Here is a 16,254-nt window from a genome sequence, read left to right as displayed (position 1 = left end):
ACACAAACATCTTCTATACGAGTCTAGAACTATCGGTTCAACTTTTTGGGGGCATTGTACATTTCACGCAGCTGTACTCCTACTTTAGAGCTTGTTCGTGTTCAGCTAGCAGTCAGCACTATGCGTCTAACAAAATCTCTTGTAATACGGTATACTAATCAGTGATAGATTGTTTGACTGAGGTATCGTCTTGCTATAAGGTCATTGACTGACTCCAATCCGCCCACGAAGAATCGAGCTACCTTATAGCCCCGCAAAATTCAAAACAAGTGGAAAGCCCTCGCCTATGCAAATTTTACACAAGCCACAATCTTGAATATGATCAATTCGTCCCTGCTTGCTCATTGTGTGTCCATGCGCAACTTCGCTTCTATATCAGCCTTAGAAGCAAAACCAGACGAGAATTACTAGCCAGGGTTCCACACGAGAACGAGGTGACCACACCATCTAACTTGATTGATTAATTATTGCAACACGTTATGGGATTATTATCACGAAATTTCGTACATAATTGTGTAGGCAGACCATAAGTCGTCCATGTAGTAAACAATTCCCCAAGGATCGCCCATCTCGCCCATCTTTTGTCTCATCTACAACGCAGATCTCATTAAAAACTGCGGAAACCGGGTGACCAGAAATTGCTGGGTGGATGATGTCTGTTTCATGGCGAAGGCAGACAGCGAGCGTGAAACCACCAAGAAACTCAGATAGGCATGTCGAAAGGCTGATGAATTGGCAGGAACGTATGCCTCAGCTTTGACCTAAATCAGCAAGCACTCGTGCACTTCATGAACACCTGAGAACGACACGCAATACACACCGCTATCTATAGAGGGTCCTACATTGAAGCGACAAGAACGGCCGAGCGCTGTCTGGACTACTGGCTAGACCCTACGGTGAAACTCCGCCATCACCGCGAAAAGGCGATCGCAATGGCAGGCGTCTCTCCAAACGCTACGAAGCTTGGCTGGTTCAAGCTGGGCAACCTTCCTTACTGCTATGCGCAGGATCTACCAAGCGGTAGTCATCCTACAAGTTTCTTCGGAGTATTACCTGGTACCAACCTATGCTAATTAGCAAAGCGAAAGCGCACACCATCAGTCAACGGTTCGTGGCCACCCAGAAGTGGGCGGCAATGCTCATCAGCGAAGCATTTAGACGAGGAACAACATCATGAAAGTTGCGAAATCCCGTTCCCCGTGGGGGATCAATATATTGGCTGGCACTTTTCTCCGAGCTAATTGCCGTGGCTCGTCACAAATGAGAATCCGGCCCCACTTTCCGCTGCGTGACTAGCTCCTTTCCGCCCAGTTGAGGCTTTTGCAGCCAGTAATGAAAAGTTCCTGCTTCATATGGTAGACAGAACAGGAAAAGCTCGGATAACCGGATGATATCACCTTGCCGAAATGATCACTATGCGACCGTAAGGAGTCTTTCGTATATGATATTCCTGTAATTCTTGCACAATTTCCCTTTCATTACTAAGAATGGCGAATTGCCACTCACAAAGGTATTCATCTAGGGTGAACTTTGATCACCCTAGCGCCTCTTATTACTCCTCAAAGCGGGAACCAGGACCCAAAGAAGCTACTCGCGAAGAACCTCACTACTACCGTCATGATCTTGTTCCTGGCCATAGGTGCCACGGTAGGGACAAATACCAGGGTCGCAACCATCACAATGACCATCATTACCGTCACCACAAAGATGACCGCCATCACCGTCACCTAGTCGAGGGTGCCATAGCAGGGGTGGAAGTAGCAAAGATGATCCACAAATATCGCAGAACAGAAGGCGAGGAAGTGAGCCATGGCTTGGGACATTTTGCCTATACTTTAGGAGCCGGCGCTTTGGGAGCGGTGGTCGTCAATGAAGCCTCGCCTTGATAAATAGCAACCCTCTTCATTATTTCTGTACGCTGTAATACCTTCATTTTCAAAAGAGAAACAGTTTCTTCTCTTTGTTTGCTAAGCTCCTGGAAACTATTTTAACGTTCGTGATTGGAAACTTTTTAGACTGACCACTCTTGAAAATCCTTCTGAAGCTTCGACATGCATCCCTTGCTGGGTAATACCGTTTTTGGAATAATTTACGTCATCAAAGTGACGAAGGTCTGAATCATTACTTTAATTCGCTGTTGAGCTTCAGGACCACCCTCGATAATAAATCTGCCAATGTAGTTCAAGGCCACCAGATTAAAACAGACCTTGCTAGTTGTAAATTTTGAAGGGGGAAATGCTCGATGGCAAGATGGCAATATGGCCATCAGCCGTAAGGGCCGTTCCAGCCGAAACACCACAACCAACATAGATTGTAGAGGACACCTACGCGTGGGTAGAAAGCCTGAAATGGACTATAATTCAGTAATGGAGAGATATGCGTCGTTCATGGAGCTATTCTGTGCTGCCAGTACCGTGTTTACATAGTGAGGCAGTATATCACGTACACAGAGATCGGCAGAGTTTGCGTAGCCTTAGGCATGGGCACAGCTCCTCCACTAGAACATGTAGTAGCATCAGGTTGGTCATCAAGTTGGTACCTGATCTCTCATGTATATAGCCTCACTTGTTCTCTCTGAGAGAATGATTAGTTAATCTTCCTTTGAATTACAACAAAGGTGATTTCCTGATTTGAATTCGAATAAGGATTTCAAATATGGTTGGATTATCCCGGTATCCATATTCAAACCAGACCTACAGCCGCTTAGGGTCAAACGGCATTTAGCCGGTGGTTGAAGCATTATATATCGATACCCGAAGATGATCTGACTTTCGACTGCATCAAAAGTCTAAGCAGTGTTCTCGTTTCGTTCCAACGTGTATTCTATCTGGCAGGCTATATGTGGCCACCGTTTGAGTGTGTTTACGTTGTCCTTCCAGCCCACCCAAAGACCCCTTCTCCAAATAGGAAAGTATTGTGAATAAACCCTATTGGCAAGGCCTCTTTGCTCACCCGAAGCGGCTTTCGGAGAACTTTGAACAGGGGACCGTCATCAAACATAAAGTACTTGAGGTTCTTGGCCATCCCTTTTTGCAGCAAATGCAGCAGGTATCGTTCCAGGTCGATAAACCTCTCCTCTGTAGAATTTTCGATCAAGTCCACATATAGTATCCGTATTTGGGGAAATCCCAGCATTGCTTGGATGGCATGTTCCTGGAGTGTGGTCGTCAGCAATTTCCAGGATGAGCATCACGGGCCTATTCTTACTGGCACAGCTTTCACCATTCCGAATCGCAATTCTTCAATATTGGTAAACCGGTTCACAGATTGTTTCAACAATGAATCGTCCAGGAGATGTTTTGCCAAGGCTCTTCGCGGGTCGATGGAGAGCACCTTGAGCGTCGCTGAGTGTAGTTTTCCCAAAGCTTCTAGCAGAAGATCGAGACGCTCCGCCACACACGCGATAGTCGGCGAAGTGATAACAAAGGCCTCCAGACCACTAAATGATTTTATAAAATCCTTCAGCCCATTCATCACCAGGTTCGTAGTTAGTTGTTTGGGTCGAAGATTGGCCACGACTGAATCATCCCAGAACCCTGATAAGTCAGCAATATCAAAATCCGAGCCGATATTCAAGGTCAATGTCCTCAACTTGACTGGTGAAAGCAAACTCCACAGCGCACATGATGGTCGCCCCAAATCCACAAATCCTCGGAGATCCAGAGATGTCAATTGAAATGGGACCTGGTCACACCATGTGCTGGAGACTTCACTGAAGCGTAGCATGCTATCTTCATCAGCCCACATGGTCAACTCTCTCAGGCGAGTGGCGGTTCGGAGAACCGCTCCTATCGACTGCAAGACCGACTCGTCGTCAATCTGGATCAGAGTCAAAGTTCTGACGTTGATTGGAGGCCAGAATGCCAGCGGCGGGTGAAAATAAGGTGAAGGCGTGCTGTCAGTGCCTAGGCGTAGTTGCACTCTCTCTAGAGTTGGCGTGAATATTACGGTGGTGACGAGATGTTGAGTAGGGGATACGGCTAGATCCCAACTGATTGATGCAGTCAGCGATGTTAACAGTGGGCAGTAATCAAGGGGCTTGTGAGGGGTAGAAAAGCACAAGCAAGGAATTAGTACTTGAAGTCCTTCAGATTCGGCATTCGGATGACACAGGAAGCAATGATATTGCTAAGCATTCTTGCAGCTGGTGAAAGCATGCTCTGGGAGCCTAGGTTCGATTCAATCTCGTGGTAGATATCGTACCAGGATCCTGTAACCAACAACCGCTGCGTGTGCTTGAGATTGGTGCATCGTGGGTCTCCGAAGAGATCCAATTTCAGCTGCAGTGGGTCATTTCCCTCAATACGGCCGGGGTTATGAAATTGTACTGTGTCATACAGATATGGGATTATCAAAGCATTCCATTCGCGACATGTGCAAGCCAATAAGGCTAGATCGCTCAAGTCTAGCTATTGGGATTGTTAGAAGTATCATGAATAGGATCCGAACGAGAAGGACTGCCAACATAATCTCTGAGAAGCTCGAAGAACAGAGGGAAGTTTCCCACCATCTCCGACATCGCTGTGGTAGTCTGGGGTATCGAAATATATTACTTGGTAGCATATGATAGAATAAGATAAATAACGCAGTGTATTGGGTAATCAAGAGCTGTGGCGGAGGGAGGAAAAGAAAAAGACTTTAAGAGTCCTTTTACTCTACCGGGTGATCATGTGACCTGAGAGTACGATAAGTTACGAAGCTACGATCATGTCACCATGAGCAGTGAGCACTATCCCCAGAATCTTGTATTTTTCCCACAAAGTGAAGCTGTACCCACTCTTTTGACTCAGCGATATAAACGCGAGCTCAATGTTTAATAAAGCGAATAAAGGCAGTTTCAGGTTGACAGTGCACAAATCTAATCGAATCGAACCTTTGCCTGATTCAGTTCGATTCAAATAAATACCGTTGAAATAAGTATTTGTAGGTTGAGTAAACATCCATGTCAGAGGTGGACTCCTCATCTATTAACTAAGTTGTTTCTTGGTAGCCGTGCACGCCCCCTCTGTGCACCGCCCAGAGGGGCTTCCGGGTAGAAAGAAATTCCTGTTAGAATGAAAATTCTTCACCCAAGTCTCACTTTAGTATCAATTGTAACAGCAATAACGCATCAAATATGTCAATTTTATACGCGGAATGTCGAATTTCACTACTAAAATACATAAAGAGGATTTTTTTTTAAAGAAATGCCAATATGGGCCTTCCACAGCGTCGCTTGATAACATGTCGGCTTCGGCTAACAACCTATCCTTCGCCCTTTTTCGATCGGCAGCAGCTTTTTTTTGGCATGGCGAGCTGCAATATTTACATGGGCGACTCTCGCATATACCCTTCCTACACGTTTCGTTAAAACGGCCCTTTTTGACTTTCTTTTAGTATTTTTGCGTGATATAACCTCCGATTCAAAGGTCTGTCGGAGCTGTTGTAAAGTATTGATACTCTCAAGATATCCTTGCTGTAGGACTCGATAGACCTCTTTTGATTGGTTATCAAGCCGATCAAACAGTTTTTTATCACTTTTGGCCGCAAATTTAGTGGCACACGTCACAGTTTTCGGAGGTGTACAAGGAATTGGGCTGCTTGGTAAACCTGGTTCTTGTAGAGGTGATCCATCCCACACCTGTAGAATTGGAATACTCTCATCCCAGAATTGATCATTGGTCATAAATCCATCAATCTAAGTATTTCATAGGACTGAAAGGAATAACGCCTGTTCCGCGAAAAGAATGCTGAATTGTACTAGAATTGAACGTTTTTTCCCGAATTTTCGGTAAAGTATGCATAGATGCGGCGAGGTCGATATCACCCAGCCATGATAGATTCTCTGAGTATTCAACCTTAAAATGGTGTTTATAAACCAAGAATGGGTTCTGATCTAATGGCTGAGCAACATGGGTCGAATGGGAGATAAAACAAAAAGGAATAATATCGAATTTTTTCACACAGAGTAAGAAACTCTGAGGTAAGATGGGAATCGGCTCCATCAAAAAAGAAGTAGTCGTGGATATCCATTAGCAGCCTCAACTGTATAATGATGGAAATCTTGAAGCCATTCAATTGCGATGTCTCGAGTAACAAACCCATTTTTTGGTGTATCAAAGGCCCAATCACCAGGGATTTTAGCTGGAAATAGTCTTCAAGAAGCCGGCCGTTACATGCAAAGATAATATAAGGCGGAATAACTCTTCCATCTGCTGAAATACACTCAAGAATTGTAGTTGTTGGTGTTCGATCTGGTGTTCCTTTTCGAGCATACTTTTTTGGTGCTGCTGAGAGTACATTTTCTTTTCCAATTGCCCAGATTGGAAGCCAATTTCATCAAAATTGTAGATATTTTGATATGGAATCTGTTCAATATAAGGTTCTAGATAGTCAAACCAAAGACTATTTTCTCCAATATCTTCGGCTGTAAGCCGTTTCTTTTTCAATTTGGACCTCTGTAATGACGTTGAGATCATAGTCTTTTTTTGGACGCGATCTAGGAATCGATATACCCAATTTTTACCGACCTCCGAATCACCCGACCGGTGGCAAATTGGTTCGCTGTACGTACAACCATCTTCGTTGTAGGCCTAATTTTTAATTGGAATAGCAAGAATGGTAGCCAATCCATCAGAGTTTTCTCTTGAATTATTGATAGGAGACGTCGTTCTGGCCTAGGGGCTGTTCCTGATGGTACACCTAGATAGCGGCGACGTAGACGTTAATAATTAACGTTGTATTGCTTCGCGATCTTGATGAGTTTTGGCTTCAAATTTAGGGTCTAGATATCCGTAGTTGCCTGTTAGATCCGGATCTCAGCATTATTTTCCGTTTGCGACATCTTTTTAGAGGTAAAATTCATGGTAAAACTGATGTGTGGTGAAGAATTTTCATTCTAACAGGAATGTCATTCTACCCGGAAGCACCCTTTGGGCGGTGCACAGAGGGGGCATAGACGGCTAACTATTTAGTTTTATTGGTGACCTCACGCAGTCAAGATGAAAGGATAGAGATTATGGTTTGGCCGTAACGGGTCACCTGGCGCTGCGGTCGTAGACCAGAAGCGTCAGATGGGGCCCGTCCGCGCTTCCTTCACAGGGAGGCGATTTGTCTGTATTGTAGTGGCTTGTATATACAGAGGGAAGATTGAAGGGGCAAAATCGAGTCTCGACTACGTGAGGGATAATGAGCTAGCTACAGAGGCAAGAAAATGACTCCCGTGAGGCAGTTGTGAGAGGGGTAAGAAGCCCTCAGTAATGTCGGTGTAGATATCACGTGCGGCAACCCCAATAAAACTACTCCCTTTACGATCGAGACTCGTAAACCTACAACTCAGCCTTGCTCCCTAGCAGAACACTTATGAAGCAAGATTTCGTCGCCTTTTACTCCATGAGTTCTTTTGGTTTTGCCGGAAGAAATTCTGCTCCTAATCTGTGACCGATTGGATGTACAAAGTGACATATATTCCTTATTAAGAACCTCCGTGAAATTCCATCGAATATTTCTAACACGTCTTTACAAGCACAACGTTGATCATTACAATGGATCCGCTTTGCCATGGTGCATTTCTCGAGACGACCTGGTGGGCGTGGAACTCTTCCTAGAGCAAGGCGCGAGAGTCAAATACTGTAAAGCCGCTCTACCCATTGGATGGGGTTTCGACGAGGATCGCGGAGGCGTCTTACATTTGGCGAGAAGCGTAAAAATAGCCAAGATTTTTCTTGATCAAGGGGCCGATGTGAATGAAATGTCGAATATTGGGAAAACACCTTTGCATATTGCTGTTGAGAATGGTGATATAGCAATGGCGATATTTCTGCTTGACCGCGGAGCGGATGTTAATGCTCATGGTCACGTAAATCGTGGATCATCGTATATCCATTCTACCCCACTCGAGTGCGCCTTGGAGCATGAAAACCATGAAAATCGGTCTGCCATGGCAGAGCTACTCATTGAACACGGGGATTGATAATTGACTACTATCCATCTTGGTCTGATGTCAGATTCCTCTAATCGTGACGTCATATTTTCGATACAAATTACCCGGCAAAGAATCTCACACGGTCTGTGCTCTTTGAATTCCACTTATGAACAACACCGCTTAATGTATGAGGTACCGCCTTGCAGCGAGACTATAGATAGGCTGAGAATGAATTTTGGATAATTGAAAGCCAACGACGAACTGTTGTGCGGAGATACCGGGCGTCGACTTCCATCTGGTTCTTCCCACTTCTTCACACTGCGTAAATTGACTAGTACTTTCCAATACCCTACAAAGATCATGTTACAACGGCCCTCAGATCACTGCGGCCGGCCAAATTTATGATCTGCGCTAAGGCCATGGCAGTGGGGCCCGAATAAAGAAAAGCGATCCGAAGGGTAGAAGCTGTTTTCGCTATCGACTCTTGCGGATCCCGAGCAAGATGATAAGGACTTGAACTTGTGGGGTAAATTTCTCGGCTTCATCAAGCTCATATTGATTACCATGATACCTGCACCCAATGCGAATATCTGATTCAGTTCTTGAGCGCTCTCAGGGGGGGGGGTCCTCCAGAGACTCGCGGGATTGCTCCTACTGGTCTGATTCGTTCATCACTAGATGTGAAATCAAGTCGCATAACACTTCTTACACCCGTGTTTTAGGGCTCTCAACTCTTGATCTGAGCCATTAAACTCAGCGTATGGAGAGTTCCGCATTGAGTGTGAAACTCGAGAGATCTTGGGGCTCCATCCGGAGGTGGTCTCTGCGCTCCGGGTTACTAGCACTCCCTTACCCCAACATGGGAGAGGTCGATGAGCTCCGGCATGGCCCCTTGGCACGATGCGGCATACTTGAGGTCCTCAAGCCATGACTACAACCCACCTGGCGTGCAAGCACTGGATTGAGGAATGACGCTTAGTCCGCCGCTTCCTGCCGCACCAGGAATCTCAGACTGGGGGCGAGATGAGGGCATAGAGGTTTATTTCCTTTGCCGTCTCTTCTGGGTCATTCTGCCTCGCCAACAATGTGCAGACAATCCCAGAACAGTGAGTGATTATTGAGGGGTAGGTCGGCCCGGCTTTCACGTTCAAGCCCCGCCTAGGGCCGGAGAGGGCCGACACCCTAGCCACCCTAACAATGCTGTTTGTCGTCTGTCGATAAGTGGATGCGCCATTTTGAGGTTCTGATAATTAGGTAGATTCAAAAATTCCAAAAATAGCGATTTGCTGCATCTGCTGCTTTTTATAGCCTGGGAGGACGAAGACAATAAAGTGTTGTAGATGCCACCGTAAAACAAAACTGCGGCACCTGGCTTGAACAGGAGAAGACTTGGATGGATATCTATTGATCATAAACCCGGAACTGTTCTTAATTTACGTCAATTTTCCTCCTGGTAGCTAGTTTTAATTATAATTTGTATGACACCAAGTGGCGACCAAACGAATCGAGAGGCGAGGACATATGTGATTAAAATCAATAGAATTTTGCCATTTTTACGGTTCTTAGCCCATTCAATTAGAAAGAATGGACATCTAGTTGTCATAATGACAAAACTGACCTGGTAAATAGGTTCGATACTGGTAATACAAACCAGTGCTCCATGAAAGATAAACTTGTGTGGCTTAAAAGGCCAGAGTAGACCTCGCAACCGCCCATGGAACCGCCTATGGGCTGTCCAGGGATGAGAAAGCAACAATTATCATAAAAATGATCCCCGCATAATTACGTCTTGTGCTAGGTTCGGCATATCAAGCTGAGGATTCAGCGTGTTAACTAGTACTCGACATGCCCAATTGAAGCGGTGCTGATTGATTCAAGCGAGAGAATTCGTTGAGAGATCCTCAGGGGTGATCGTCCAATGTGTGACGACATCACACTTCCTAATTAAATGGAATTACAATCTCAAAATATTGTGAAGGCCATCGATCATAAGCTCCATGCGGAAAGGAGTGGTGAGCTCATACGCTGGAGGCAACTGACCAACATGTTGTGTAATACTGTCTTCATTCTAATCCCATTCTTCCTTGACGCATCCGAATCACCGGCTACCAGTATCGCTTTGGCACCAATTTGGCCCTGGCCGCCGTTCCAGCATTCCCAGTACACCTTGCCTCATAAGGATCCGGCTTGCGGCACATACATAAACACTGAGGCATATTGGGAGGTGGTGCGAAACAAGGTGCCGAGTGATCCCGACGATACTTGCTGAGCTGAACCATTCAAAATGGATTTCAAGGTACAGGACCCTAGCTGCCAGCCTATACAAGACCATGATAGAATCCAAAATGTGCACTGTCACCTGACATATTAAAAAAATTGAAATTACTCATGCCATTGCGGTAAATGATTATGGAATGAAGAAGCAGATTAATCTTAATCTTCGCCTGGTAAACGTGGGTTCTGCTTTATGATAGATGGGCTTAAAAGACGTGAATTGTACTCTCCGGCTGTTAGAACAGTCTTCCGATAAGCCATATTTTAATGGTGTTTAAAAGGGACTTGATTCGGTGAGTGTGCCCGCCCACGACTGCTTGAGTAGCCAGAATATAGGTCCGTGGTTCTCGCAAGTAATAAAAATCTCGTCGACAAAGTGGGCACCGGGCATCCTCATTGCAAATCCAGTTATCAATGCATGGTAAATGGAAAATGTGCCCGCATGGAAGTAAACGATAAGAAGATGTGGGCCCTAAGAGATCCCAGCAGAGTGAACATTCATCCGGAAGTATGCCTGGATCTATAAAAGCATTAAAGGCATATTCCTAACCGTCCAGATACTCAAACAAGACTTACTGGTATTAGAGTCCTGCGATCCAAAATAGCAAGGCATTCGAGCAAGCTCCCGGGTTGTCAGACCACCACGCTCCAATAAGGACGGAAGATAAGAATAATGCATAGCCATAGCCGAAAAGTCGAAATGATCCTGCAAATTACTGCAAAATCCATGTGTTCCATAATTTTGGGCGATGGGAACACAATGTTTTTAATTTGATGGTGGCAATGGCAGTTGCTTACTGGTACGGAAAAGCACAGCGAAGTGCTTTCAGATTGGGTGGGTCCGGAACCGGGCCTGTGAGCCAAGGTTGAGGGTATCAGTAAGTGCCACTCCTGTTTTCGATTACATCATCTTGTTGTCTTATATCCACTACGTACCACTTATGCTCTAGGTAATGCCTGTATCCGTGTTCATCGGATTTGTAATCCAGACACATCCCTTGATTTGCGACGCGGAACCAAACCAAACCCTCTCATTTGATTCCCGGTTCGCTCCGCAAGGAATAACACCAGAGAAAGCTTCCATAGTATCCATTCTTGTGTTGAACTCGGCTAAGAACCAGTAATGTGGTTCATCACCTCGCCGATCAATTTTCCGACACAACACCACCTGGAAGACCAATTAGACAACCGAATCCACTTACACTATCTGAGACTACTGAGAGCTACATACACAATATATTTCTGCTTCGACGTGGCTTGTTCGTCTATTACTGGGCGCTTGCCGTAGTTACCACATTGCCGTATAGTCGCCCACCCACCCGGTAATTACTCCGATTTTAATGTAAATTCTCCTTTAAATGTTTCTCAATCTCCTTTTGGGCCAAAAAGACCACCTAAAGCCTCTCCAGTCAATACACCATGATGAACACGTGCTTTCTATCCCTCTGGAGTATACTAAGGGCTTCGTTCGCCTTCCGAATCATATGTTCTCTATCAAAAGGGCGTTCTGGTGGGCGACTGCTTCCATAATCTTAGCTAATTGTTTAACAGCCAACGAGATTGGTATTGCTGAGCTTCCTTGATGTCCATCAATCTGATCTTTTTATAACTTTAGACTGGGAAATGGCATCTGTCGGGCTATGTGGCGTTTCAGAGACCCAGGCGTTAGAATTGGTATCAGGGGTGGAGTTGTGGGTGTTGTCATTCATAGCTTAATGTCTAGCTTAAGCATAACGGATTGTGTGTCAAAGGAATAATCTAGCACCCTGAAAATCACAGGTAATATTTTGGTCGTTGTAACATTGTGTGCCACGTGAAAGGCCATAAGGAACTCGATTTTAGTGGCGTTAATATGGGTCCGGATAAACGACTCGATCTCGCCGTAAGATCTCTTAAATGAGTTAACAACACTGACTTTGGGTGGCTGAGTCATTGGGCAGAATGAAGTAGTAGACAGATTTGATGATGCTGTTGTCTTTGTAATATACGTCCGTGACTGGAAATCCCGTTCTTTTAGCCAATGACTGACACAATCTTTATCCTTTCATGCTATTCCGTCAATTGAAAGATATATTGGAGATTGCAGCCACTATCGCTATCACGGCAAGCCGATGGTATGATAAAATTGAACAGGTCAGCCTGATCTAGGTCCCGAACTTAGCACAAGATTGTCGAAGGGCGAAAGGAACCATTGAGTCTATCCCCGGCGAGTATGAGAGAGGTTTGAATATCTTGCAATCTCAAGGTACACCTTTCTCATCTAACCTTTGAGACCGACTTCAAACGATACATAGACAAGCGTGACAATGATCGTCGATTAGAGCACATTACGAAGATCCAAGGATGCCAACGCCTGGTGAAAGATAGCCACGTCCCACTCATGGTCTCCTGATCAGATTGGCACAATTGCGTGACTCCGCGCCATGGTGAAGAAGTGACGTCTAGTCTAAATGTAGCTCTGGACTACCGCCTGCGGGCTCTGGATCACGAGAATTCAATAGCAGCCGCACGAGAAAGGCTCGAACCTAACGACTAGTGGTAGATTGTGGATGCTTACGTGACTAGTGATGAAGAAGGCAAGTTCAAATATCCCTCTAAACTAATAAACCGAAAATTTATAGCGCTTCTAGATGGTTCGGACACCAACGCGTAAGACCTTCAAGAAAGGTTGATTCAATCGCTTAAAGAACGTTTCACCAACAATAAACGACCATCATGCCAGTCCGTTCAATGATACATTGAGATAATTCTATTAAGTTTTTTTTCCTTCCTTTTTTAAACTACTCATTCCGGAGAGTAAAGACGTCATTCAAATGTGTAGAAGGCAGTAAAACGATTAAACCTACGAAATCTGCAGTAGTGACATACTCCCATCCTGTACAATCTGAATTTAGAAATTATGGGCCATCATTAGGGCGGAGATGGAAGTTTCACTCAAGAACCCTTTTCACTGGGATGACTGCGCAGCCAGAGCAACTAGATGGTGACTGAGTGTTCCATAGTATATGGAACGAGTTATCCCTCGCTTGAAACTCATCGAGGGACTGCACTGAAATTATGAATCATCCTGGAAGTCAGGGCGCAATTGCGGCCGCACGGAGGATATGATTCGGCTGCAGATCCCCTAGCTCGATCCCATCACTATCCTATCACCGACTAAGACCTGTTGGATCTCTCTGCACTCCTTCTTTTTTTAAGGCGGCACATATTTGCAGCAACACCATTCTGTTGGGGGGTGATTCGCTTTTCCAGGGTTATCGTCGTTGCGCGATGTTGACCAATCATTCTCAATCACCCAATATTTAATCAAAGATTCCCCTTTTCCCGAAATTGACCAATATCTTAAAAAAATTTAATTTTTGCGGGCCCACAATTTGCTTTGTGTCGTCGGACCTCGAATTGAGCTGCTGTTCACCGTTTTCTCAACATCGTGATAGTTTATTTGATAGGCTTCGCCTTAAACGCTCCATCGTTGAAATATTTGTCAATGATTGAGGACGAATGGAAGTTCCGCGGGACTTACATGCTGCCTGTTAGAGAGATATGACCTCGAGTTCGCCATGTCAGTTTTGCAGTTCCTCTGATGGTAGTAAGCTTGAAAAGCTCCCGGATCAGTGGGTAGTGGGGCCGGTGCCTGAAGAGACAAACTTAAATCTGGCCCAATGCGGTCACTGTAAGCTCAAAGTGGGTCAACGTTGTCTGCAGGCTAGAAGGAGCCCCGATATTTCATTCGTGGAAGCCGCTTCCGCCGTGTTCAATCTGGTGGCTTAAGTTCCTAACCTGGGTCACCTTCTCTTCCGGCATATTTGTGAGTTTGCTATGGCTGATTTTAGCTCAATTGCGAGTATCTGGCTGCAGATGTTTCGAGTCGAACTTCTTTACGAGTCAGAGTTCATGTGAGATTTAATATTCTGCAACTCGCTTTTGATATCACAATTACATCTCTTCACACGCATAATGGTTAAACACATAGTGTAGATATGAAAGGAGAGTGGGCGGCTTGTCATACCCAAGCTATCTTGGGCCCTACGGCTCCGCACGAATTTTCAAACTGTTCGAAGTTCGCGAATTTCAACGAATCTAATCGAATCCGAACTGTTGAAATAGGTAGTTGTAATGTTCTTGTTAAGGTTACTATCAAAAGGTGGGAGCCCCATCTATTTAACTGTCCAATCGCTAGGCCCCGCCATAAGCTTTGACCACCGCGATACTCAACAAGTCGGAAAGATTATGCAAAAACTTTGAGCTTGGCGGGGCTCATGGGAGGCCCACGGGACTCCCATGGGCGAACTAAAAGACTTGGTCCCGCGGGATTGATGGGACTAAGGTCAAAGTCCCTGGGAGTGGGACTGAATTTTCACTAGTCCCATGGGAGATGTCAATGTCTAGGCGTAATGATGTCCCATAAATGGGTGTGTAGACTGGTTTAGATGAGCCACTGATGACTACATGCTGTTGACTTTGCAAGTACTGCAATTGGTTTTTCTGCGGTCGGACACCCCACTTCCCGGCACCTATCTACATCCGTCAGCTCATTTCTTCATATATGATCAGGCTTCGAAGACACCGCATCCAAATGAGCCAACAATCATCTCTGGCTCTCGGCTTCTATCGGCTAGATCCCTTCTGCCCCATAACTTCGATCGCTTTACTGAGTTTCCTTCCCTTTCCTCACATCATCCATTTGCTTCCCGAAAATTTCAAGTATACATAGGAATGCACTGGTTCTTTGCATTCACATGGGTATCTCTCACCCTAAGACTGCTTACATCGGCGAGCAGATCGCCGATGATGCACAAACGATTCAACAGCTTTCTCATGGGTTTGAACGTAGACTTCCCAGACCCAAGCTTTCTCAAGGCCGCAGATGAAAAATGGTACGCCTTTGGCACAAACGGAAACGGCAAGCGTATCCAAGTAGCCAGTTCCACCGACTTCAACACATGGACACTCCTAGATATCGAAGCACTCCCCACATTATCAACATGGGAGACCACTAAGGATCACTACGGGCCTGATACGATCTTGCGCGTAAGCCTCAAGCCCAATGTCATCTGAGAAACAACCGCAATATATTAATACAAACAGGACGATGGAAAGTACGTAATGTACTATTCCGGCGAAGCCAAATCAGACATAGGCCACCACTGCATCGGAACCGCCATAGCAGATAAACCTACTGGACCATATGTACCTAGCAACACACCACTATCCTGTCGACTGGAGCAAGGCGGCTCAATCGACCCCTCGGGATTCGCCGATGCAGACGGCACTCGGTATGTGGTATTTAAAGTAGATGGCAACAGCATTGGAAACGGTGGTGACTGCAACAACGGAGTCGAACCACTTGTCTCAACACCAATAATGCTACAGAAGTTACAAGCGGACTGCATCACGCCTATCGGGGATGCAGTGCAAATTCTCGATCGAAGCACGGCGGATAATGATGGGCCGCTTGTTGAGGCGCCGAGTTTGGTACTTCATGAGGGGACTTATTTCCTTTCTTACTCGACGCATTGTTATACTGATATGGCGTATGATGTGCGTTGGGCTACGGCTAGCAGTGTTGCTGGGCCGTATCATAAGACGAATGTTCAATTAGTTAAGACGGAGGGAGGGGGTGGATTGACGTCACCGGGTGTGGCGACATTTTGTGGATGTGGGGATCGGATGTTGTTCCATGGGTGGTGTAATTTTGCGAAGACAAGGAGATGTATGTATGTGGCGGATATTAGTCTTACTGGGAAGTATGCTGCAATTGTTTGATGCTACGAAAGGAAGTTTAGCGTTTAAAGGGCAGATTCATGGCTTTACGATGCTTTTCTTTTCTTTTTGTTATTTACCCTCGCTTGTTTGGTATTGATTTATGTCGGATAGGGGCGAATGCGTATGAACTAGTACGACTGGATACCATTCAGAGAGGAGTGTTCTATCTAGGTGCTGGATCGAGTTGAGCGATCCTGCCTGATTCGTGCAGGCTAGTTGTATAGCCCATACGTACGCTTACGTGCGCTTTACATACAAAAACAGTAATATAGGATCTAAGCACGCGCTGAATCATCAATCTGTAATAGGAA

At 45.5% G+C, this 16,254-nt stretch overlaps 4 protein-coding genes across 4 annotated transcripts; 3 read left to right on the top strand and 1 right to left on the bottom strand.

Moving 5' to 3' along the window:
• Window positions 1-1,406: 1,406 nt before the first annotated feature.
• N7478_010689 (uncharacterized protein) lies at window positions 1,407-1,886 on the top strand (the record flags this gene model as incomplete). The annotated part of the gene is made up of 2 exons (XM_056926903.1): window positions 1,407-1,423; window positions 1,523-1,886. 2 exons carry the CDS (start codon window positions 1,407-1,409, stop codon window positions 1,884-1,886), a joined length of 381 nt encoding a protein of 126 aa, XP_056776273.1.
• A 976-nt stretch (window positions 1,887-2,862) lies between these two features.
• Window positions 2,863-4,519, bottom strand: N7478_010688 (uncharacterized protein; the record flags this gene model as incomplete). Its single annotated transcript, XM_056926902.1, has 4 exons — window positions 2,863-3,153; window positions 3,208-3,991; window positions 4,078-4,409; window positions 4,466-4,519. The coding sequence occupies 4 exons, from the start codon at window positions 4,517-4,519 to the stop codon at window positions 2,863-2,865; spliced, it is 1,461 nt and encodes a 486-aa protein (XP_056776272.1).
• Window positions 4,520-9,851: 5,332 nt separating this feature from the next.
• Window positions 9,852-10,172, top strand: N7478_010687 (uncharacterized protein; the record flags this gene model as incomplete). The annotated part of the gene is made up of 1 exon (XM_056926901.1): window positions 9,852-10,172. One exon carries the CDS (start codon window positions 9,852-9,854, stop codon window positions 10,170-10,172), a length of 321 nt encoding a protein of 106 aa, XP_056776271.1.
• Window positions 10,173-14,965: 4,793 nt separating this feature from the next.
• N7478_010686 (glycoside hydrolase family 43 protein) lies at window positions 14,966-15,943 on the top strand (the record flags this gene model as incomplete). The annotated part of the gene is made up of 2 exons (XM_056926900.1): window positions 14,966-15,208; window positions 15,266-15,943. 2 exons carry the CDS (start codon window positions 14,966-14,968, stop codon window positions 15,941-15,943), a joined length of 921 nt encoding a protein of 306 aa, XP_056776270.1.
• Window positions 15,944-16,254: the final 311 nt, after the last annotated feature.

The sequence above is a fragment of the Penicillium angulare genome, assembly GCF_028827245.1.
Source record: "Penicillium angulare strain IBT 27051 chromosome Unknown utg000007l_segment0_segment0, whole genome shotgun sequence".
In the NCBI taxonomy this organism is placed as follows: domain Eukaryota; kingdom Fungi; phylum Ascomycota; class Eurotiomycetes; order Eurotiales; family Aspergillaceae; genus Penicillium; species Penicillium angulare.
This window is presented reverse-complemented; position numbering and strand designations above follow the sequence as displayed.